This window comes from Grus americana, chromosome Z (genome assembly GCF_028858705.1).
Source record: "Grus americana isolate bGruAme1 chromosome Z, bGruAme1.mat, whole genome shotgun sequence".
NCBI classification, from domain to species: domain Eukaryota; kingdom Metazoa; phylum Chordata; class Aves; order Gruiformes; family Gruidae; genus Grus; species Grus americana.
Window position 1 is genome coordinate 80,728,620 of NC_072891.1, and position 24,834 is coordinate 80,753,453.

The window sequence follows — 24,834 nt, forward strand, 5'->3', positions numbered from 1 at the left end:
CACAGTGTACAAGACACAGACAGCAGTACAGTGAAGTTTCATGTAAGAAAGTACATCATAGTCTATTGCTTTGTATGAATACTGAATTAAAGACTAAATTTAAGACCTGTACCTGTACCCGTGTTGGACTTTGAAATGAACACCTAAAGAGATGGCCAAATTCATTGTGTCCCTGTAGCAGTGTGGCAAATCTGTCCAGCACCTCCTCTCTCTCTGTTGGCTCACACCTCAGCAGTGTCTCGGCAGACTGGCATGCGTTTCTTGCTCTGCTCTTTGCAGCGTGACCTCTCCCCTCTCCGTTTTGAGAATTCATCGAAAAAGGTAGCATGCCCAAAAGCCTGGTTTGTTTTCTTTTGATGTATCAGCTTTTATAAAATGAAGGACATTGTTTTTTCTTACAGATTCTCACAAATCCTTTCATGGCAGAGGTCCATGAAGATGAGGATGTATTTTGCAGTTTCAAAACTCCACATTGCACTAGCAGTATCAGTTTATGTAATATGTTTAAATAAGAGGGTGAACTGGTGTTTGTTTATAATTACAGTTGCTTTTGAAATATCTGCTGTGTGTTTGGCATGATTTTGATTGTGAATGGAACCAAGCTTTCAGCTGAAATCTATTGTTATTCGCTTTAACCTGTTTCAGAATTATTCGTATTTTATGCTTTTTTACTGAGTAAACTGTAATTTGGACAATGCTTATTTGTCTTGATTAAACATATTTTCCTATACCTTAACTCAGTTGGTCATATTAAAAGCATAACACAAAAAGATGTATTCTTCTTGCTATTTCTTCCACAGTATAAGTAGAAGATTGTGTAGCTATTTATCTGTGCTACCGTGCTTCTCTATCTTTGCTGCTAGCATTCAAGTGTGACATGAATTCTTTATCCGTATAGTATGGTAGTGGCTTGCAAGTGATGAAAAACAGTTTCCTTTACGCAAATGTCCATCTTTGTTAATGCTGTCAAACGGCAAGTGTGATATCCAGGGAATACACGTCACTCTGTGGGTTACTGATAATGTAATCTATTTTCCAAAAATAAATTAAATGCATCTTTTCATCTATAGCCATCAGATCTAAAGCTAAAGGAAAACAACGTGTTAGAGACAGTACATGTGAATTTGGAAGAAAGATGAGTGGCCAGTTTTAAATGAAACCTTTGGGTTTGCAGCATTATCTGATAAATTAACCTTACCAATGAAACTTGTGATGGTATCATGTATTGTTGCAGAGACTACCACAGATAATGTATCTAAGTTGAAGGACTGTTACTTGTTTCAAACAATGCCTCTAAAATCTTTATGAGCAATTATTACAAGGCCTTTTTCAGTTAAACCTTATGTATAGTAGTAGCAAACTTTGCTTTTTAAAAAGTGTTAACAAATGCTACACATTTTTTTTCACAAGTGCCTTTTATTTAGTTATTTTCCATGCCCTCTCAAGTAAAATTGACTAGAGTGAGGAGAAAAAGGAATGAAATAGCATTTCTGATTTTAATAGGTGAGGTGCCACAACACAGACTGAATTCTTCCGTAGCATGTACCACTTAAACTTATTTTATTTTTTTTTAAGATGTTATTGCCGTGTATTCAAGTTGAAAAGATGAATGATAGTTCTATTCATAGGGAAAATGCCACAACAGTTATGTCAATCCTTTTAATAATTACAAGATGTGAGAGAGGACCCCTTCTCCTTCCATGTACCCCTCACCAACTCAACATTTCTGCAGGCATTTCCAATCAAAGCCAAGTCATTTTAATGCTTCTTTCCTGCGAGATCTGTTTCTGCTATGGTTTAAGCTGGCCAAAGTCTGCATTGTGTCATCCAACCCACTCTGCTTTTGTCTGGATCTGCTGCCCCAACTATTTTTTTTTTCTCAAGTCAGGCAAATGGTGGTACTTTTAAACGTGGAGAGGCATGGAAAAAAGCCCCCTATGGCTTCTGTAAGCTCTATAAGCTGTGGAAGTATACCTTAAGGTAGTTCAGATTCCCCATGATCTACCCACTCCAGAGTACCAAAATTAGGTCCTTCATTTCTGGTTTGCATCTCTTAAGATAATACATGCGACCCTTTTCAAGCAGCCTTAATATCTGTCTTCAGTTGCCTCAGACTGTCATGTTGAATATTTTGTATCTCCATCCAGCTTTGCATGATTATAGTTCAGCTGATACTGCTTTGTGTGTGTGGCTGAGCTGTTCCTCCTTTAACATAATAGAAACAACAGATTTCTGTTGTTTCTGCCAGACCAGGCAGAACAAATCTGTTCAGACCTCTTGTATATCCTGTATAACATCCTCATTGCTGATGAAATACAACTATTCATTATAGATCCTATCCTTTAATCTCATTGAATTATTGAGGCTACCTATTTAATTGGAGGACTCCTTTTATTGTTAAGAACTTGCTTTTTAAGCCCTGAAGGGGAAATCTTGCTGAGTGGTTTTCATCCATCAGGTGTATGCAAGCATTAGAGAGAGGCATTTGTAGTGCTACTTCAAATCAAAACTAATTACTGATAAAGCAAATGAACATTAGTGCTTATGTGGTTGTATTGCTGCTGTGAGTACCAGAATTGGGCAGATGGCAAAAACATGTTAGCAATATCATTAGGTTTTCAGTTCCTGTGGTTCTGTAACATCAAAAATGCCTCTTATATAAAACCTGTAGTTGCACCTTTATACTATTGATCTCCTCTGATCTGTACAGGAGCAGGTTGTTGCTATATGACGTTACACTTGCTATGTGGCCTCTCTTTTCCTGCCCATTAGAAAGTATGTTGGTGCTTACGTCCTGTGCCTATTGAGGTGACCATTAAGATATATTAGCTGCATAAATAATCGGTGTGTAGATTATTCCACATACTCCACAATTACTCTTGTGACAAATTTATTATATCACTTTGCACTGGAAGACTGTACAGTATTTCTTATACTTATTAAGTGTGTATTCAAGTTTATTGGAGCGAGGTTTTGTGATCTTTCTAGTAAAGGTGAAGTAACTCTTTCCTTGTGTCCCAGTTTAGACTTGGGTCTCTGAAGCTGCAGGAAGTTTCAAGTCCGGCAGAGGTGGTTAAAGAGCTGATTGGTTACTCTCTGGACTGCCTGGGAAGACTGCAGGCGAAAAATGAGTATCTGCAAAATGAAAATGAAAGGCTCTTCAGTGACTGGAGGGATGCGGAGAAGCGGTAAGTTTAAAAGTGCATCCACAGGTGATACTTCAGAAATTCACAGATATGTACACTGTTAGTGCAGGCCTTACTGATGAGCACTTTTGAAGTCTCATACAGAAAGCAGCACACAAATTTTTCTTTTCTTGACAAGTGTTTTGAGCCCAGTTACGCAGCCCATGTAGTTGTGGATCTCCTTCCTATGTTGAAGATACAGCTGGTATTATGAACTTTGAGATTAAAGCTGGTTTTAGCTTTATGAAGGAGGGAAGAAACATTACCTCTTTTCTGTAGAATCCTCTCCACTTTCTTCAGGTGTTTAAATTATTTACGTTTTTGAGTAGGAAATAAGTTGCCATTGCTTTAAACTGTTTGCCTTGTCAAAGCAGACAGAATTGAAAAATGACTGTGATGCTGTAGGAAAAAGTACTGTTATTTTGTGAGAGATTTTTGTAATTGCCATTGCATTTATGATCTGAATTGTCTGCCTCTACACTCTGTGGTGAAGTAATCTATGCTTATTTCAGTTAGCAGAAAACACTTAACACATACAAGTCAGCGATTTATCTTGTTCTATAGCTTTATCTGAAAAAAACACATTCAGGAAGATTGATGAAAGAATATAGCTAATTGGCGTTAATTTACCTTGAAAAAGAAAGCTAACTTTTGGGAGGAGTTAGTTTTGTTTCCCTCTCATTAAAATGAGTAACAGTTTCTCCTGACAATCTCCCTGACAAGCATATGGCCTTCCTAAGTAGTGTTTTACTGCTTAACAGTTTATTGAACAATAGCGTATTGTATAACTAGTATGCTGTACTGCATTACACGCTAATGTGTAATAGGCATTAGTGCTTGTATCAATTTCCATGGTGGTGCGGCACTTTTAAAGGGTAGCCGCAAAGAAAAAAAAAATTAACAGTGGCTTGACAGCTTTTGCTCTCGGAAGCAGTGTATTCAGGCTTCAAAAGCTAGTGGTTTTCTTTAGTATGTTTATATTTTTAATAGCTCAAACGTGATTTTTCAAAATAAATACTGAAAGTCATATGGTCACCAAACTTTGGCCATGTCCACTAAATGGGGAATAAAAATAATTTTCATCCAAATAGTATTGGGTGGGATTTTTTGGTTTTGGTTTGGTTTTTTTTTTAATTCTTTTTGCCAAAGCCTAGTCTGTCCCTCTGTCTCTCTTTGTTCTTTTGGCTCCAAATGCTGGACCTAGTGTTGTGAGTTTCTCAGAGCTGAACAAAAGCTTTGCCTGTCTTTGTTCAGTAGACAGGATTTCAGGCTTCACATTCTGTACCACTCGTGGTGTTGAGTGGTAAAACATCAAATATAAAGCACGTGATGTGGAGAATTGTACTCCCTCTTCGCCTGGAGCGAAGGCACATCAGCTCCAGAGTTTCAGCCCCTGCAGTTCCCTTTGCTTAAAATCTCTCTCTTCAGAACCTCATTAGAATTAAAACATAGCATGAAGACTTCCAAGAGCTGTTTGTTCAATTTAAGCGTGGGGCACTGGATGGAATAATTCAATCATCCCATTTCCATTTCCATACTCTAATTTTCTTGACCATCGTGAAGGTTTTTTGTGCTCAGCTTAGCAGGTTTGCCTTGTAGCTCTCTGGGTCTCTCAAGGTACAAACGTGTTCTGCTTCCATTTGGTCTGTAAAATGGCAAGCAAGTTTCATTCAGGACTCTAAATTTGCCTCGTGAGCAATCTGTAGGCTGAATAGCAGCCCCGATCTGCTGCTGGCAATTGCCTCGATGTGCATGAGATAATCTACTGAGCCGTAAACAGCTTGCTGCTGGCAGCCCTCTGCCAGGTACAGAAGTGGCTCCTGCCGCTTCCCTTTGCAATTCAGGTTCTCATAAAGCCGAAAGGCAGGACCAGGCCAAAAATCCCTTTGAAGAGAAATCCCCTGCATGATCAAATGGTTAAATTGCTTATGCACTCCAGTCTAAGCTGTGCGGTGTCTGAGGTGTTGAGAGTGTTTCTGGTTGAAGCTGCAACTCCTTTAGATTTCATCGTCTTGCTTATTGTGATGACCTAAGTGATTTCACCTGGCTCAACGTTTCCCTGCTTATAGGAAATGACCCATACGTGGGTGACATCACTATGAGAGTTATTGGCTAGTGAGACCCTTCAGCACTTGATCTAAAAACATAAAATAAAAATTACTAAGACACTATCTGGCAAGATCTAAATAGAGAGGCTGTGGAAATTTTCAAAAGGATTATTCTGAAAATGCTGCAAATAGGTGCCTGGGGGCGAGTGTGTGTGTGTGCACACACACCTCAGGGATGCATGAGTTAAAATATCAGAGCAGAATAGCTATTGTTTTTATTTCATATAGATAATTAAGATGGCAAATGTAGAGTAATAATAATCTGTAGCAAACTAATTCCTTAGCCAATAAAACACAAGGTAAATTTCTGATTTGGGTATGGTATGTATTTTGTATCAAACATCTAAAATTAGTATAGACAAGCCAAAATCAAAATAGCTGCAAATTTATGTTGTGGTCAACTATAGTGACAGTATATTTAAACCGCAAACAGCTTATAAAAATGCAGGCTAGGTAGTTTGGTACTTGAAACTGAACTCTTCAGAATTAGCTCATCAAGATTCAATACCACTGCCAACGTTGGGGGAAGGGTGAATCTGAAATATAATAGAGTGGTGCTGTAAGACCAGTAATTATTTTAAAGCACTGAGGACAAGGATAAATAGCAGAGATATTGCATTTTTTTTCTTTCTAGTACTGGAGTGTGGAAAAAATGTATAAATGCCATTAAGTTACATAGTTCACATTAACCTCTGTGAAGGATGTGTGATTATTTTACGTTTAGGCAACACTTAAGAAATGGACAGTTACTTTATTTTCTCAATTACTAATCATAACCATTCCTAATAGCAGCTGCTTTCAGTAGTCTGTGCAAGGTTTTGATGGCAATCAACTTGGGTGTGTCTGGCACATTAAAAGCATTGCACTTGCATAGCAGAGAGATCTAAGAATATAGAAATTGGAAAGCACGTGCAAATAAGACTTGCACCACTCTAGCCATTAACTTCCCGTATTTTCATTGTACTTGAAAGTTGTCTTTGAGATGAGCAGCTTCTTTATTTGGCCTAGGGAGATGGTGTTTTAGTGAGACAAATCACATGCAGGCACAAGCATGTGATGAATTGCAATTAAAGTTTGTATTTGTAACTGATGAGGTATTGGAATGAAACCCAGCCAGCTTTGCTTAGTGGTCACGTAATTCAGGTAATGCATGCCTGAGTGAATCCTAAAGGCTATGCAGAGTTACAGCCAGAGCCACCCCACACACACATACGTTCTGCATAATTAATGCATCCCTCTTCCCAAGCAGCAGAGGACTGTTGCTTTTTACTATTCCATCTTAAATGGCATATGATGATACTTAAATGGTGTATTTTTAAAGGCTCATAACTTGCAAATATAACATTAATACAATGCTATTTTAGACTGATTGAATATTATGCCAAATTAACATAATGTATTGAGAGATGGATTACTTAAAACAACAGAAAAAATCAAAAAGGTGTTCACATAAATTAAAACAATGATATAAGATTAACTGATGGCATACTACTAATTGATTTTGCCTACAGGGAGGAGTTAATATTCTAATCTATGCATATAGTCAGTATGTATATTTCGAGATGCTAATATTTTGCTCCAGAGGCTGAAGAAATTGGCTAGTCTTGCAATAGGTTCCTCTACTGTGCTTCTTTATGTCCAGGCAGCATCAACTATACTTCATTGAGGGGTTACAGTTACGTGGATTTTCATCAGTAGATGTCTCTGCAAGATTCAAGGGCCTCACTGAAGTTATCTTATATGACACCTTCTTTGGCCAAGTCAGCAAAATGTCTCAATGTAACTATTTAAACCAACCTCAGCTGCTCTGACACAAGCCAGTCCATTGGCAAAGTAAAGACACAGTAGTAAGCACTTTCTTTAGTTAGTATTGTTTTGTTTGTGGGAGAGGGAACTTTTCTATAGAATATGATACAGACAGAATTACTATATTTTACACAAAATCCTTGCTTTCCGTGTTTATCTATACAGGTGTAATGAGTTTCAAGCAAGTAACTGGCAATTTACCCAAAAGCTGTATTTTTTTTTAATCTTTTTTTTTTAATGGCTGAATTTTACCTAATAAGTGGAAGGCAATTTGTATCCTTACCTTTCTCCTCCCATGAGCTGGTCAAGGCACTTCTGGACCCTGCATTAGGGTTTATGATTCTTTGTGAATTGTCTATTTGTTCACCACTAAATAGTTAACTTTCCTTTTGTAGGTGGAAAGTCTCCTGGTAGTTGATTAGTACATATGATCTTTCATTTAGGAATTATTGAACTGATCTATATGGTAATGATGTTCTGCTATTTGCATTTAAATTAGATGAATTATTTATCAACTATCAAGCATATCCCTAAAGCATTGCACAGTAGACTTAATACTTCATGAGATTATATTCTATTGTCTTTCTTCTTACACCATATATGGTTTTGATCTATGAACAGAATAATCAGTATTTACATAGGAAGTCTGTTGAAATTTCTTACCTTATAAATTAATATTTTTAAAATCTGTTATGTATTTGGGTTTAATAACAAAGGAAGCCTTCTAGACTTTTTCGCCAACATTGCACAGGTTGGTGAAAAGAATGTTGTTTGTAAGTTATGACTATTTGCTATAATACTGTAGTTACCATGATCAATAAGGTCATCAAGATGTTTATTTGCTTGTTATGAACACAACTATTAAGATGTTTGTGGTTCAGCCCAAGGACTAAAAAATTAGGAAATACAAGAAATAAATATAGGATCACATTTACTGTAAGTCACTTCATTTATTGTGCTCATGTTTGTTTATGTTTCAGTTTTGCTTTGCTTATGAGACAGTCTGTCCATATTCTTGAATTTATATTTCCATTGTGCTTCATTTTATTGACATTGACCTACCTACAGGTACACAGTAAAACTTTAAAAACCTGAAGAATATTTTACTCCAGAGGTATTAATTAAGAGCTTTTAAAACACTCTTATATGTATTGTTAGTGTTTAGTTTTCTACCAAGTAATTACGATTGGTTCAGGGGAAAAAAAAAAGAAAATCTGCCTAGTGGTGGCTGCAAGTGTAGCAAGGTCTCAGCTCTGTATCCGTGTAATTTGAAATGGAGTCTGCAGCACTGGAGTTATTAGCATTGTCTTTGTCTGAATGCTGGTAAGGGATTACAGTTGCCATCAGGCGTTGCTGCAGTGTCTTGTTGAGCTTTGCCAGGAACTAGTTTCGATACCTTGCCAGCTCACCAGAACAAGACATGCAAAGCTTTTGATGGAAAATGTTCAGGCAAAGGTCTGTATCACCCATGTCTGCTCGAGGAGTCCTGACAAGGAAAGATCTGGAGCTGTCCTCATTGCCCAAAGTATTTGGTGATCATCTCAGCCCATGTTGGAGTGGAGTTGCATATTTCTTGTTTGGTTTTTTTTGTTGTTGTTTTTGGTTTTGTTTTTGGTTTTGGGTTTTTTTTGTTTTTTTGTTTGTTTTGTTTTGTTTTGTTTTTTTCTGTTCAAATGTATTTCCCATCAGAGTGTGTGGTCCAGTTTTGGGACCTGTCAAGCTTAATCATATCTATTTGTAATCTCATTATGTGTATCCTGCTAAGGTATGCCCACTACGGTGAATTCAGCATTGAAGCTAAAGAACACTTGCCTATTTAAATTTTAGCTGTGTCAGATGCATGTGAGCAAGAACCTGTCAAAAAAAGCATAACGAGAAAATTTTCCCTTGGAAACTTTTCCCTTTTGGTAGGAAAGTTCATTGCACTTTTCTGTGAAAAAAAAACTTCTTATGGCCTGTTTCAAACACAAGATGCTGGACTAGTCATGTGTGGTTTGGTATGGGGATTCCTGTAATAGGAAGGCTGGCCTCATGACAGAGCTTTATTCCAGGAAACAGAGAATTTTAAAAAGAAATAGTGTAACACTTAATTTTACTTTGTAGGCTGGAAAAATGTGTGGAAGCTAAAGAAGAAGTAGAGGCAGATCTTTATAACCGATTTATTTTGGTGCTGAATGAAAAGAAGGCAAAGATAAGAAACTTACAGAAGTTGTTGAATGAAGCTAAAGAATCTGCAGCAGATGCCAAATGTACAAGGTATTTCTTAATTTTCCTGAGTTACTTGGTATCATACCTGATGCATAGTTTAGTTTAATTTCCATTTCTTTGGCTCTAACAGTGAGTTTAGTTAGAGTTCATCCTGACTAAGTGCTTGGTTAGCCAAAACAATACTGTTAGTCATGAAAGCAGAGGATTCTTTGTGGTGTCACTGCAAATAGCAGCATATTGCTTTGTTCTGTAGCCAAGAACTAAATATTCAATGAATCTGTCCACTTCTTTTTTTTGTGTTAGATTGCAGTTGATTTTCCAATCAGAGTATGCCTCTGCCATTTCCATAAGTGGTACTTTCATTTGCATTCTCCCTGAATTGTTTGATTCCTTTTGTCCTTTGGGAAACAAAAATATCTAAATGTTTTAATGTACTTTTTAATTTCAAAAATATCCAAAGAAGATGAATCACTCTAATGCTACAACACACCTTAATTTCTTTGCTATTTTTATCCTGCTTTTTTGTATCTGTATATGCATATGCTAAGCTGTTCAACATGGGGACTTTATGTTGACATGTATCAGCTTGTATTGCCTAATAAGTATAAATTCTTTGCAGGAACAATAGATAGCAGAGATGGGGTCTTTTTTTTTTTTCCTTTTTTTTTTCCCTAGGGATAGCATAGCTACCACTCAAATGGCTACAGGGAGAGAAAATGACTATGATGGCAGTACTGATGAGGAAAGTGAAAATTTAACACAGGCTTCATTACCATCAGGTAAGACTGAATGTATTGTCTTTGGGGAATATCACGGACAGGCCAATCACTTTATGTGAATAAACCTTAATGAAGACAAAATACTACCTGTCAAATTGCTCTGCGTCAAGCCAACCTGCAAGCCTTAAAAATATCTCTCTTGAAGCAGAGTGTAATACTGGCATTTTCAAATTAGAGAGAGGAAGTTTAAAAGCATGTTGTACGAACGAAGGTACTGTCATTTCTTGCAAAATGACAAATTACATACTTTGCAGAACTAATGACAGTCTAACAGTATCTGAACCATCAACAATTCCATTTTAAATTCTAGGAATCATGATGTGTATGCAATGATTGCTAAAATGTAAAATGTACATCCTGACAGTTTCAATAGGGTTTAAAAAGGGGAAAGAGAGTAAGTTTAACAGCTATAAAAAGAGCTGTGTGCATAAATGGAATAAAAATGTATTTATAGCAGAATTAATTTTAATTTGTTAGTGAATTTTTGGCCTCATGAATATGCTCATGAAACTTAATTTGACTAATTTTTCCAGGACTAGAGACTTGTAAAGTGTATGGGATACAACAATTGCCCATTCTACAATACATGATATTTAACTGTGAATCATAAGAAATTTTGGCATATTTTGGCAAACTACTAGGAATATGCAGGACAACTGCTTTCAAAGTTTTAAAACTGCATTGATACTTGCCATGTAGTTATATGTATATGTATGAACTTCCTGTCACGTCCGCAAAGTTTGCTATGGGTTCTCTCACTGGAGCTTTCTGTTTCCACCATAGGTAAAGGTAATCAAGACAACTTGTTACAACAGTTTACTGTGCATATTGGGAACCAGAAGTGTTCAAGACCCTGATACCAGTGGTATTCAGCTTTGTAACTCATATGAGCCTGTCTGAGGACTTTCTGATGTAATATAAAGTAGGCAGAGCTTCAGACAAATGGAGAAAATTGCAATCATGGAAAAGAAATCATTTTATATTGTACTATGCTCTTCAGTTCAGAAATCTTTGCTTTCAAGTGGCATTTGGTCAGTTTAGATAATGTAGGGAGAAATACTTTACATTTAGTTAAAAGGCAAGGAAAAGTGGAAAGTGTGGATTCTTTTGATAGATTCAGTAGGACTTAACTAGGTCAGTGAGAGTTTTGAGATAGACACATGTATTTAAAAATTAAACAACCCCCTACCACCCTACTCAGGCAATCATGAGGGACTGGACTTATCAGTGTTATAGGAAAAAAATAGCAACTGTATTTTTAAGTTGTAGACAAAAATGTGCTTTCTGTTGCCATTGAGGGATACAATACTCAGGATTTTGATCGCTACTAGAGAGTTCTTTCAGCTGCAAAATTTGCAAATAATAGGAAGCTTATAAACTTAATCCTTTAGGTGTAACACATCAAGTTTTTCAAGGTAATCGCATTCTTGAACCTGCACAATGAGTATCACTTAGGTCAGTTGATACTCTTCCTGTGCACACAGCTTTCTCTTTCCATGAACAATAGAAAAGCACAGGTAGGAGCTGAGTATCTTAGTGTGATCTCACATTTTCATATGCAATAAGAGGCAGACTGTGTCTCTGTGAAGAAGATAGTGATTCCGGGGTGAGTGACAAGAGCAGATAATGAAGCTCATAGCTACATCAAGTGTCAAGGACTGTAAGGCATGAAAAATAATACAGATAATCATTAGATTTTTTCTGTTTATCTGAGTTTTCCTGTCTCTTAGTCCACCATTTCGTTTCTTTTCCTTTTGGATTTGGAATATCATTGTGTGCATTGCAGGAGTCAAGAGAAATTAGAAGATCTTTGAGAATGTTTTAGTAGATATTGGCGAAAGCCACAATTAAGAGAGAAGATCATAGTTTAAAAACTACTTCGAAGGAAAGTGAAGGCAGGTGTGTATATGCACATATATACACACAGCAAGCGTGTGTTTGTATATGTGCATGTCCAAAATTTAAAAAGTGGGAAGCTGATGCCGTAAATGAAAAATAGGAAATGCAGGAAATGGCTGAAGAAAGCCACACGATATAAAAGCAGAGAATCTCAGACCAGGAGGTAGAAGGCCAACGACCAGTCTTCAAGTCAGTTGAGAACACATATGCAGCTATTATTGGCCTATTAGTGCAATGATAAAAAATTCACTGGTAATTGAAAAAGCAGCTGTGTTCAGTAAGTGCTTGTGGTTTGTATTTAGAGGGGAAAACTAGTTGTAGTTACATCATAACATACTTCTGTTCTAGCAGCTAAGGGGACATGAAACAGTAGCTGTGAAATCTAGACGTTAAAATTAGCCAGTCAGAATATGTTGAACTGCAGAGTTTAAAAAGCTAGGTAAGGATTTTTCTTAGCCACCAATATTATTTTTTTGCTGAAAAAAAAGCTGCTAATATTTACCAAAATAAAAAGTGAACGAAATGGCATATTCAGTTATGGGTGTATCACTCTAGTGTTGATCTGATGCAGATATTGGAACAAGACTCAATGAAGAAAAATACTAAAAAATAGAGTAAGGATGGTTAATTACAATCTTTGTAAAGGTACAGAAACTGGAGGTTGAAAACTAGGTACTCACATCTTCTGTGGTGAGATTACCACCTGGCTGATGAAGGTAAAATTAGTAAAGTAATAGACTGACTTTGATAAGATATCATGCTGCAGCACACTTTATTCAAGAAATTAGAACATGGAAATTAACATAACACATGATAAATATATTCTTAAATGAGGTAATATGTCTATCTCAAAATATAAATGGAAAGTTATCAGTCCTGGTATCTGTGGAGTGTGAAATTGAAGATAATTTATATAAACAAATTTGCATTTTGTGATACACCAGGTATAAATAAAATGTATGCATTCTAACACTGTGTAATGCCATGATTTCCAGTCCTTTGACAGCTATGCTGCATGAGAAAACCAACAACGTCTCAAGCTTTGCTTTATCTAGCTCCTTCTGCCATAAAGCTGGGTACCTCCAGGGGTTGCATCAGCTAGCAAAGCCAAGAGCTACTTGGAGAACATGTACGCTCTGCTGCATATGGCACCTGTTCTGGGAGGGTGGCAATGTCCTGCCTGGCCTTGTAGGAACCATCTTGGGCTAGGCCATGGCAGTTCCGTAGGTCTCTGCTTGACCTCTGATCAGTTTGTAACTTCCCAGTGCTACCTTCCCCACCTGATCTACCACCAGTCTAGTGTAAGGCTACTTTGGAAATTAAAGAAGATATAGACTGTTCTCTGACGAAGCAATGATTTTAAATTAAAATAAAAAATAAAAAAATTAAAGAAGATATTGAGTGTCAAAATAAGCAGATCTGCAAAATTATGGTAAAAGGGACTGTGTGATTTTGAGTTTGAGATATGATTTGGCTCCTTGATGCAGTGCTATGTCTAGTTTGGACATCCATATTTGAAGAAAAATGTAAATGTTAGAAAACTGGGGAGAATAACATTATGATAATAATGGAAGGATTAGCAAATTACTTAAATGCTGAGAAGGATCTTAAACGATCATTGTTTCCATGTTCTAAAAGAAACTACATTGCAAAATGATGGCATTGTAGATGGTCTTTCCATCCAGCAGATATAGGTGTTTAATGACCTTGAATAACTGGAACTTAACATTAGACAAAGGCAAAAGTGGGACATTATTCCTGACAAGATAATTAACTGTTGGAACAGTTTGGAGTGGGTTATGATGGGTTCTGTCCGTCACTGCCAGTGTTGAAACCACAATGCTTTTTTAAACAAAAAGATATTGTTCATATAAGCATGAATTTAGAAGAAGTAGACAACCTATATGTTATGTTGGGCATTGCAAATGGCTGTTACTGTGACAGCTTTTCCTTCTATAACAGCAGATGAATTGCAGAATAAAACCATTCCTTGTGTCTTCTACAAGAACGAGTTTATTCATGCATGAATAATTAGCAAGGCTATCAGTTAAGTTTTCAACCTCTGCACAGGAGGCAGGTTACGTTTATTTGTTCAGCTTAGGATAAATTTTATATAGAGGACTTTTCCTTACAATAGAAGTTAAAGTGTAACCTAAAAGTTTACCTAAAACTTTAGGGGTTTTGGCACTTACAGTACCATTTGTAGATATGATTTGTGGTTTGCTATTTGACAGCCATTTCTATTTCATACTTTAAAGCCAAAATCAACTGAAACATTGTAGTTTTTGTCTCTAATCTACAAACTGATGTAGCTAATCTTTTGTATTGTAGAAGAACAAATTAAAATTGAATTAGTAGCTATTTTAGTGTAAAGCACTCAGGAAAACAACTGATGTGAGAAGTACAACTTTTAGAAATAGTACGACTTGTATAGAAAGATGTACAGTATTATTTATAAAACAGCTTTGCCCATCGTGGGCATGGGAGAAATTTATTTGATGTATTGGTTAGGATTGTGAATGTGGGATTGAAAAAGGCACACAACACCTGCTTCCACTGCAGTTTAATAAATTCTTAGGCAGCACCTATATATGATGTGCCAGGTCCTTGTAAATGCCTGTGAGTGTGTGTTTGAGAGCGTGCCTGCTCTGGAAGGAGGACAGGAAGGAAATCCTCCTACTGTTAACCAGCTCTTCATGAATGTTTCTTGGGAGCACGGGGAGGTTGCTTTCTGTTTGTTTTGTTATTTCTTTGCTCTGGGGTTGGTAAGATTCTAGCTGAGCAACCAAAACCATATATAGTTGTTGCTTTCACTACTGGTACTTCAAGAAAGTTCCAGCAACTTTGCAGGCACCTCACACTTGAGACTGCTGATGTGCTGTCTCGTCGTTTCACTCCTCCCTCACACGTTGCATCTAGTCTTGCACTTCAGCTCTTTAATCAAATATCTAATATTTTGTTTAGCTTGACTGGTGTCTGGCATTTTTAGGGTCATCATTTTTGGTTAGGACCGCTAGGTCCAGTGACAGTAGAAAGACTGATACACACACACAGGTGAGAAGCACCTGCAGCAGGCTTGAAGATTACAGAGAGATGTCGGTTGGAATAGGACTGTAGTTCTTTTCATATTCTGTTGCCAACAGGACCTGTTAAAAAAAAAAAAAAAGACTGGAAATTGCCAATCGGTATTTCTCTTAGCCCAGAAGAGTGTCTTGGTGACTTAGCATGATGCCAACACACTGTTGCAAGAAGATTCTGCCATTTTAGAATGCAGAAACGCTTATTTTGATAAAGGACAAGCCAGAATGCAACCCAGCTGTTACTGATTCCTCTTTCTTCTGCTCAGTGCTAAATTTTACTGTTATTATTTACTCTAGCTATTGAGTCCTTTCTCCTAGGGGACCTAAAATGACAGTAAGATTATCAGAGTAAGAAAACATCATTTGATGTCATGATTAGCAATCGTGTCTTTGTCATACAAATGAAACCCTTTTATTAACTGAAAAATATTGTAGTGGTCCATATGTCAGGAAGCTTTTAAAACAGGAGTAAGGATTGGATAAACATTCACACTTTCTGCTTCCTTCCCAGGAGCTTGAAAGTTAGATGAAGGGAAATAGTTTCCTTTTTCACAGTGTTTGCAAGGTGACCAGAGAAGAAAAGGTTATTCCTCTTCCCAGGTACATGATGAAACTGCAGGGAAGGATGTTCTATACTGAAATCTCTAATAGATGGGAAGGATAATATAGCAGGCAGGAGATAAGAAATGGAAGAAATTGTTTTACAATTTATTATTGTTATTTTCAGTTAGAATGCTATGATATGTGGCTGCCTGTAGACAAAACAAGGCTACTGGGCACCAATTCAGTGTCAGCTTGCTTTCTCTCTATTTTATTTTCTCTTGCCCAGGAATTCTTTAGTTGTGTTTCACACTGAAATCAGTGGAAGTTACTGCTCCTTGGGCTAAGCGGGGATCTCATGATCTGGCGAGTGGATTAAATGAAATTTTATGGTCTCTGTTTCTTGCCATATGTATGGAAATATTCCATATGAAATGAATCCTCAAGCTTTAAATGTTCATACTTTTCAACATGTTTGAAGATGAGGACAGATTCACAGTTGGTTCTAATAAACTTCCTATAATGCCCAGAATAAATAAGAGAAAGCACCTTGCTATTTTCCACTGTTTTACTACGCAAATGTTCTTATCCCCTTCATTCCAGTTCCTGCCTTGGGGATTACATGTTGTAACTTCAGGAGGCTATGGCCCTTTAAATTTAATTAGTTCTCTTGTGTAGTCCAAACCACTGATGGCTTGATGCTGCCGGTTATTAAGCTTTGATCAAAGTTATTAAAAAAAATGCCTATTATAACAGCACCTGACTGTGTTGTGCAGTCAACATTCCATCTGTGAAGGCTTCTCGTTTAAAGCTATTTTAAGGAGTTTTAGAACTTGGCCATTTTAATTGACTTCAGGCTTATTTTTTTTTTAATTTTTTTTGTCAAGCTGTAATTGGAAATGGTTCATCCCAAGGACTAATCTCATTTCCCTTTCCCTTAAAGCTGTAGATACCTTTTTTCTGAAACTTGATAGTGATCCTTTTTTGCCCCCTGCCTGCCCCCCCCCCCCCGCCCCCCCATAACCTGATGGTGTTATGCCTGAAAAACACTTGCGGTTGCTAAACTGCTTTACCTCTGTGTTACACCAGGTGCTATGGTCAAAATACATTTACAGCACAAATATCAGTATGTTGCATGTCCCTTTAAAAATCCTGTTATGAATATTGCACTATAGAGGGATTAATAAGGTATTACTTTAAAATCTGACCATAAAAATTATCAAAACTGCTTATACCTCTGCATACACCTAATTATTGTATATGCTTAAGTATATGAAGTGATGTAGCTGAAGGTGGTTGCCTCTAAATGAGTCATTATTTATTCAGTGAAGTGATATAATAATGGTGATAAATTATAGTGAATTTATGCTTTGGTAAGTGTTGAAGATTACTAAATTTGGTGATTGATCAAAAAAGTAGAGTACCTAATGACCATACTGCAGGTTAAGTGCAACAGCATTGACTAATATAAAATTTAAAAAAACTTTGTTGGTGTATTATCCACATATTACTAAATGTTACATAAAAGGAACTTTATTTGCTTGGTGAGCTGTAAAATTTTATTGAAGTGTAATTAAAGCTCTGCTTAAAACATCAAATTAACTGTTTTTATCAGATTTAAGTTATATTGAAAGACTCTGATTTTTAGATTCATTTCCAGTCCAAGCTGGAAATTCCAAGCTTAATGGACTTCCATGAATACTGGGTTGTTTTTTTCCCTCCATTTAAATACAAAACTAATTTAAACAGTCAGCAATGTACAGTTCGAACAGAGGTGGAATTATTTAATATTTTTTCTTTGGGTTCCATATATTCACGCTAAGAGAAACAAATACCGTAAAGCTCCAGTCATTAAAAAAAGAAAAAAAATCAAAATCAAACCCATTAATGAAGCAGTACCTTTATAGATTTTATCTTCTTCCATAAATAAACAGGTTTCCCCCCTAAGGAAGCAAACTGTCTATATGTTTGTAACTGACTTGCTGGAGTTCTATTGTTCCCTCTACTTCTCCTCAAAATGTGTTGTACTTTGCTACGGCTTGAGAGCCTGAAATATTAAGCAGCATTAGACAGAGATAACAAATCCTCGTTTTATTTATGTGGAGTACCAATATGTTCCTATGGGACACATCAAGGAACTGTAGAGTCTCCTTCCGTTCTTGCTCATATTTCACACCAATTTGACATGTACCCAACAGGCTGTAATTAGAGCAGAGCTGGACATAAATTCTGTGAGTCAAAGCACTTTTGCACTGAGCATGCACATTCTGATATTTGTTTCCTTTGCAAAATCCTGTAACTTGACCATCTACAAAACAGCACTAATTTGGTGGGACCCTTTCTTTTTCTCCTCTTCATGAACTACAGAAGACCTATTTCAACACCTGTTGGTTGAGAATGTAATTCATCAGTTGTGAAACTAAAGCATTAGTGGTGCTGGAGTGGTGTCACAAACAGCCCTGCTCTGTTTCATCCTCCTTCAATAAATAGTTAAAGAACAACTGCTTATCAGATAAATAGGAAACTTCTGCCGGTTGTCAATAACCTGCCTGGGGTAATTCCCATTCTAACACTTTTATTTGTTCTTATGCTTTTAAGTCACAGACTCTCTGTGTATTTGTTTAGTATCCAGTGAAATGGTCCTTTCAGGATCTGTTGTAATTAAACTAGCAATCAGTATTATTCTTATACCAAAATATGCTTTAATACATGTATTACAGACCATAGAAATTACCCAGTGTAATGTACAGTGACAACATCTACACAAACCTGCCAGAGAAACGACTCTGTCACACAGTTTCATTATGAACTTCATGCCACATGCCTACTCTAAATGATTCTTTGAGGTGCAGGTCAAAATTGGTTCACCAGGAGGTACAGTGAGCGGTTTGGGTGTTATTTTGGAAAGGTAAAACTGAGCCAGACTCTTTTTTTTTTTTTTTTGAAGTATGTTTTACTTCATCATGAGTGTTATGGTTTACACTGCTTTTAGTGTAAATAATAATCAGGTCTAATTTAATGGGATTTTTTTGTTTTGTGTTCAGTTCACACCATTTATTATGATAGTTTTCTTGTGCATGCTTACAAAGTTAGGTATTTACTTTTGGTGTCTGAATGGTTTTACATAGATGTGTAATTCATCGAGGAAGAAAAGGCATCAAAAATATTTAAGTATACTTCATGTTATACTGAAAACAAATAAAACAATTCACATGCAAATAACAGTGCATTTGTATTCCCTTCCCTCTTGGAAAGGAAGAAGAAGAGTTGATCTTGGGTTTAGCAGTATCAGCTCTTGGAGAAGTGTCCTTTCATCAAAGAGAAGTATTGGTTCTTCAGAAAAATGGTTCCTGCAGGGGTACTGATAGCAAGTTTCTATAATCCTGAGCATTAGGATAAAAGCCCTTATCTTCAGCTATTGAATGGGCTGTATATCAGTGGCAACCAACAAAGCCCGGATGCTGCAGATTCTTGCAGACCAGAGCGCCTTGTGTTCAGTGAGCAGCATGTTCAAGCTAAGTTTGCTGGCATTACCTGAAACTTGTGGCTGCTGCACATTTTATAACAGCTTTTCTCACTTTAAGATGAATATTTTGTAGGTTTGTCTTCTTAAACTTCATGTTTCATGTGTGTTTTGTCATGGCTGGTAGTGACTCAAGCAATTGAAAGTTGCCATTGCTATTTACCCACACTGGGTTTTTTTGCACAGCAACAGGCTTCCACTTCTGAATTTTGAATGTTGCTTTCTCTCTGACAAAATGCTGGAAAGACGTTTACTGTGGCCAGCTGTGTAACATTCACTGTAATAATTCTCTTAATTACTTCCCATCTGTATTACAATGTCCCGTTCAAGCAAACAGCGTATCTTGACTAAAGACTGGGTTGCTGAACATTGCACTGTAACCGATGGTTGTTTCCTTGATTTATTGCTTTTCCAGGTTGAAGCATGCATCTTTGTTTTTAACTTGAAATTTTCTCAACTAAACTTCACACTGAGTTTTGTAGGTCTCTGCTAGATTTAAGAGTTGGTTTTCCTGTTTGGGTTTGCTTCCTATAGCACTTTTTTGTTTCTTCAAACCCAGTGAATATTTGATTGGAAATATAATTTACATCTAAAGAACTGTCCAATCTTCATACTATATAAAATAAGAATAGAAAAGTATTTTATTTTCTTTTAATCCCATAAAAAGGCTTTGATTAAGAAGAAGGAAATCCCTTTGCTCCGTGACCTAAAAGCCATGAATGTAATACTCCCCTAAATTTTTTGTGCTTGGGTTTTTGGGGGTTTTTTTACTTATTGCCTCCTTCTCTCCTCTTCTGTCTTGTGTGTTTTACTGGGTATTTTCATTATTTGTGTCCATCTCAAGTAATAGATGCTGTCATAAAATCACTTTACTAGTTGTCCTTTAGCTTTTATTCTTAAAATAACACATAGATCAATCTAAAAGATATATAGGGTGAGGCGATAAAACTGTATTAGAAAAATGTTGCTTTAATTAATAGAAACCCTAAATGATAGCTCTAATTGATACGCAAATTCCACAGAAATCATTTGTCATGATGCCAGATTTCTTGGGAAGCAGGTTTTTTGTTGAGCATTGTACTGGGAAGCTGAGAAGTTCCTTTTCATCTTTGGGATGAAAGGCTGTCTTCCAGGACCCTTTTCCTCAATCTGCATAACACTACGTACATTGCACACACAAGTTTCATGTAGAATACTAGGCATTTGTAAAACTTAGAAGGGGAAAAAATGGCTTTAAAGTAATTCAGAGACAATAGGCAAATGACGTCTGTAATTATTACTCCCAGTTTTTATAGTGCGTTTTGCTATATTCTGATTGTTTTTAAAGATTAACCTGAGCTTGTTGATTTATGCTTCTTTACATACAATAGGCCAAATGATCTCATAAAGAAGCTATCAGTTACAAAGCCTGTGTTCAAGGAGATCAAATGTTCAGTTGCACACTCTGCAAGACAGCTTATTCACATGTGACCTGATGGAGAAGAGAGATTTTCCAAACTGGAGCTGTCAGCACCATCTTATTAGTTTTTGACTTACAGTATAAATTAAAGGGAACAAAGGATATAATGCCGAATCAAAAGTATTGTAAACTCTGTCTTCTGCTGGTTTTAATTGGGTGGAGATTAGAACCCACCATATCTGAAACAGAGAGATAATGTATTTCCTCATGTTTACAAATGCCTGATTTTATTTACATAGTCGTTTATATGTCTGATATCTTTCACTCTGGTATGACACATACCCTGTGAGAACTGCTAACCCTCTGTAAAGAGCAAAATGGCAATTCACGAGGTTCAGAGCTTTACATATGTAGGAAGACAGGTGTAAAACCCACTCTCTAGTATTTTGCAGTTCTAAACCAGGATCATTTTTAGTGTAGTCAGATTAAATCTCTAAGAGCTCTGTGTTCAGATAAAATGATGTTAAGGGTCTGTGCATCCTAAATATGACTTCCCTGTCTTGGAAGCTAAAGATCCAACTTTTCTTTTAAAAGAGTAGATTTAAATAAAAGCATGATCAGAGATGGATTAGTCTTTCTGCACTTTTCATCCCCAGTTCACAAGTCTTTACCTAGTGACAGCTTTTCTGATATTCCTCTGAGACAGTACAGTAGGTGTGATCTTTATCACCTGGGACTAGTCATCATACTGAAATCACCGGGCCTTCTTTTGTATTATCTGTTAATTTAAACCTGGTAACTCACCTTTTCAAGGAGGTATCCCTGTTGTCAAGCTGCTGACCTTTTCTTCCCTTGTAGCTTATAAAAATGTCATTTATAGCTCATTTCTAACTCATTACCAATTCTGTTAGCATGTAAAAAGACACACTGTCACTCTTTTCATACAAACAACATTTGGGTGCTCAGTGAGCAATGCTCAGTAACCACTGTTCTAGAAATTTGTGCATATATTTGGATATCTAAATATAAATTAAAATGGGTGCCCATTTTTAACTGTCTTTTTTTAAGGAATGTGGATTAAAATATAGGACTTCGCTCTTTGTGCAGATATCAATTGTGTCCAAAATTAGCAACATTAAAATGAAAAAGGTACATTAGCATATATTTATATGTACCAATATTTTGGAATATATTAAGAATATATTAAATTAAAAATTACCAGTTATTCCATAATAGTATTTCTTAGCCTCTCTTAACAAAATAACTGCCTCAATCATTTGAAAAACACAACTAAAACAAATTAGTTGGCAGTATTGATGTCCATGGCAGAAAATCAGTTTACTGTGCTGATTTCAAATGCCTCCCACTTTACTGCCAGGACATTCCTTTGTTTAGTTTGAGAGGATAGTTTATTTTTTTTTATTTAGTAAAAATATTAAACTTTCTTAGCACAAAAGTGTATAAACACCTCATTGGCAACTGTGCTGGTAGCCAATAATCTCAAGTTCCAAGAATGACCAAAGTAACTTCCACAATTTCATTAATTAATCAGTCAATAGCTTGGAAAGTTATTGTGTGCAATTAACCATCTAGTGGAGGGTGTCCCTGCCCATGGCAGGGGGGCTGGAACTAGATGGGCTGTGAGGTCCCTTCCAACCCAAACCATTCTGTGATTCTATGATAATTCAAGCAAGACCAAAAATCTGAAATCTCTTATGCTCAAACTTCTGCAGAGCAGGCTGTTGTGTTCAGTTTTAGCCATCTTCAGAAAACAGTATGGACTGAGTGGGGAGAAAACTAAATGTGAGTTGAGGAGGAGGAACTGGGTGGAAAAATGTAGAACATAGGAAAATAAGGAGACACTAAACTTAACATAAAGCTGCATTTGACACCAGTGTTTTTTGTTGGTGTAACTTTTCTTCCTCAGATCTGAGGTCTGTAGACTACTTGAAGAAACTGCTGATGCTGCACAAATCCATGTTACATAGATTTTGACAGTAGAATACTGGTTTGTATTCACCACTACCACCGTTTTGCAAATCAGAGGAGCATTTTGTGTAATTTTTATACCTACTACCACATTAATTTGTTTCTCTCATCCTCCTTTCACCATGCACCTTCTTTTGCCAACAGCCTTGTCATTTGCTAACCCATTTATGGCAGTAAATAATTTTATTTTTTTTCTCTGTAAGGAACCTATTTGTTCCAAATGGAGAAATAAGTTCAGCTTCTAGGAGAACACCTCCCAGCTGCGCTTTACTGCGAAGATCAGCTCTGCTCCAGCAGCTGAGACTTTGGATCTCCCAGGTCTGTTTACCTGACTGAACTATTGTTTTTGCTTATACGGTGCTGTTCCTAGATTTCCATCTGCTGATCCTGCAAACTGCAACTGTCTCCAATTCAATAATACAAAAGCAGTGCTTTGTTTGGAATCAGCCATACTGCGAGCTGTTGTCTCAGTCAGGAAAAAAATAGCTCTTTATAGTCATGAGTTGAATTCTCACAAGGATACTCATTACTTAGGTTCCTGGGAGAGAAGGGTCAGGTCATGAGTATCTGATTGCCAGCAATTTCCTTAACCTTTCCTGGGAAACCTATGAGGCGGGCAATCGGAAGGCTTTGGAGTAGGAGTTGAGAAACACTATGTGAAACAAAGGGGTTTGTAACCTCCAGGAGTTCTTGCATAAGGCTGATGTTGGCATTCCAGGCACTCTCAGCTGCTCAAGGTTATTTCAGTTTTGTTCTACCATTTCCATGATTGGTCAATGCAGCTCATTTGCTGGAGACATTAAAGGAATTTAAAAGATAACATGCAAAAACTTAAATGCAAAATAAAGCTGTAGTCTATTCCCTACTCAAAAGTAGTTTACCTGACCAAATATTAACTTATTTAGTTACACATAAAGCTTGGTCTGTTTCAGGAACAGTATCATTAACTATATGGTTCATGCATATGATTAGTATCTCATCACTCCTGCTGAAAGGGTCAAAACATTTTATATGCAATCTTTAAATTCAAACAAGATTTTCAGAACTCTGATGACAGTGAAAACTTCACTCCTCTGTCTTTTTTCTTGAAGAGGTGGAGAGAGAAAGCACATTATAAAAACACTTAGTCACTTCCCCAAGTGCCTGGGGAAGCACAAGTTGCCCCATGGCCCAGGAGACATGCAAGGAATGAATATGTCTCACAGCGAAAAGGAGAAGACTTGGGACACGTCTCTGAGAAGTGAGACACTGCCTTCTTGCAGTTGATCAGTGTATGCTAAGGGGAATGTAAATGAAGCAGGTAGCAAAATGTATGCCTTCGTATTTGAAACAGCATAGGTAGCATTATATGACAGAATCTAACTGCTAGATTGCGTGCAGTAAGAAGGAGTGTTGAAAGTGGAGAACTCCACAGGCAACCTTGGAAAAATCTCATGGAATTGCTGTTTTTCCAAAGCAGTTGCATTTTGTGAACCACTGGATGTCCTTTGATAATTAAGATACTTTGTTCTTGGCTTCCCATGACTCCTGTTTGCTAAATGTGAAAGGTTTGCAGCATTTTTTGTTGGAGTTTCCAGAAATACTATATTGATATGGGAAAGAAAAAATTGGATGTACAATATCAACAGGATACTTGGTAGTAAATAATTTTCTTGGCCAATTTATTTTTAAAAAATCCCTCAAAATCCACAGAACAGAATTGTGTGTAGATCTCCAATGCCTATGATTTTTTACCTGGCTGCTTTTCTTGGCATGTAATTGCAACACAGCATATAACAGTTCATTTTATGTTTAGTTCTAGCGCTAAACAAAGCTTAGTGAGAAGGGCTTTTGTTTGACGAAAATCACCTGCCTCTTCTTTTGCTGTGAAATATCACTTATATTAATTGCATGGCATCAGCTTTCATCTGGTCCCAAAGATGAATTCTCATCCACAGGTTATTGAAACACTGCTCCTTGGTTCAAATTAGCATTAAGAGCATTCGGTTCATTACTTGTTCCTTGGCGAAGGTCTGTCACTTACTCAGTTTGCTTTAACTGAGACTGATTGTAGACTGCCTGAAGACTCAGCTCCCTGATTTCCTCACTCGACAACAGCAAATCTGAGTCACAATTCCCAATGCTCTCTTGTTTTAAACCATGTAGCAAGGTGTGCTTAATAAACCTCCCTACAAAACACTGCTGCTTGTTTGTGTGGCTGCTCCACGAGAAATGAGCCTTTGTGCAGGGATTAAAAACATGTTTATGCTTGTCCTCCAGTTGAAGCTGCTTGTAAATTATATCTGATTTGATTTCAGTTCTGTTCAGCAAAAAGGTCA

The 24,834-nt window shown here is 36.8% G+C and overlaps 1 protein-coding gene across 2 annotated transcripts in view; it reads left to right on the forward strand.

Moving 5' to 3' along the window:
• The window catches only part of XRCC4 (X-ray repair cross complementing 4), a 188,499-nt gene that overhangs the window by 78,402 nt on the left and 85,263 nt on the right, over positions 1-24,834 (forward strand). Inside the window, exons 4-7 of one of the 2 annotated variants that reach the window (XM_054809593.1) lie at positions 3,022-3,188; positions 9,203-9,355; positions 9,983-10,086; positions 10,870-10,951. In XM_054809593.1, coding sequence (XP_054665568.1) covers positions 3,022-3,188; positions 9,203-9,355; positions 9,983-10,086; positions 10,870-10,943 — 498 coding nt within the window. In that variant the 3' untranslated portion in view covers positions 10,944-10,951. The remainder of the gene's footprint in view (positions 1-3,021; positions 3,189-9,202; positions 9,356-9,982; positions 10,087-10,869; positions 10,952-24,834) is intronic. The other variant, XM_054809592.1, reaches the window with a different exon arrangement.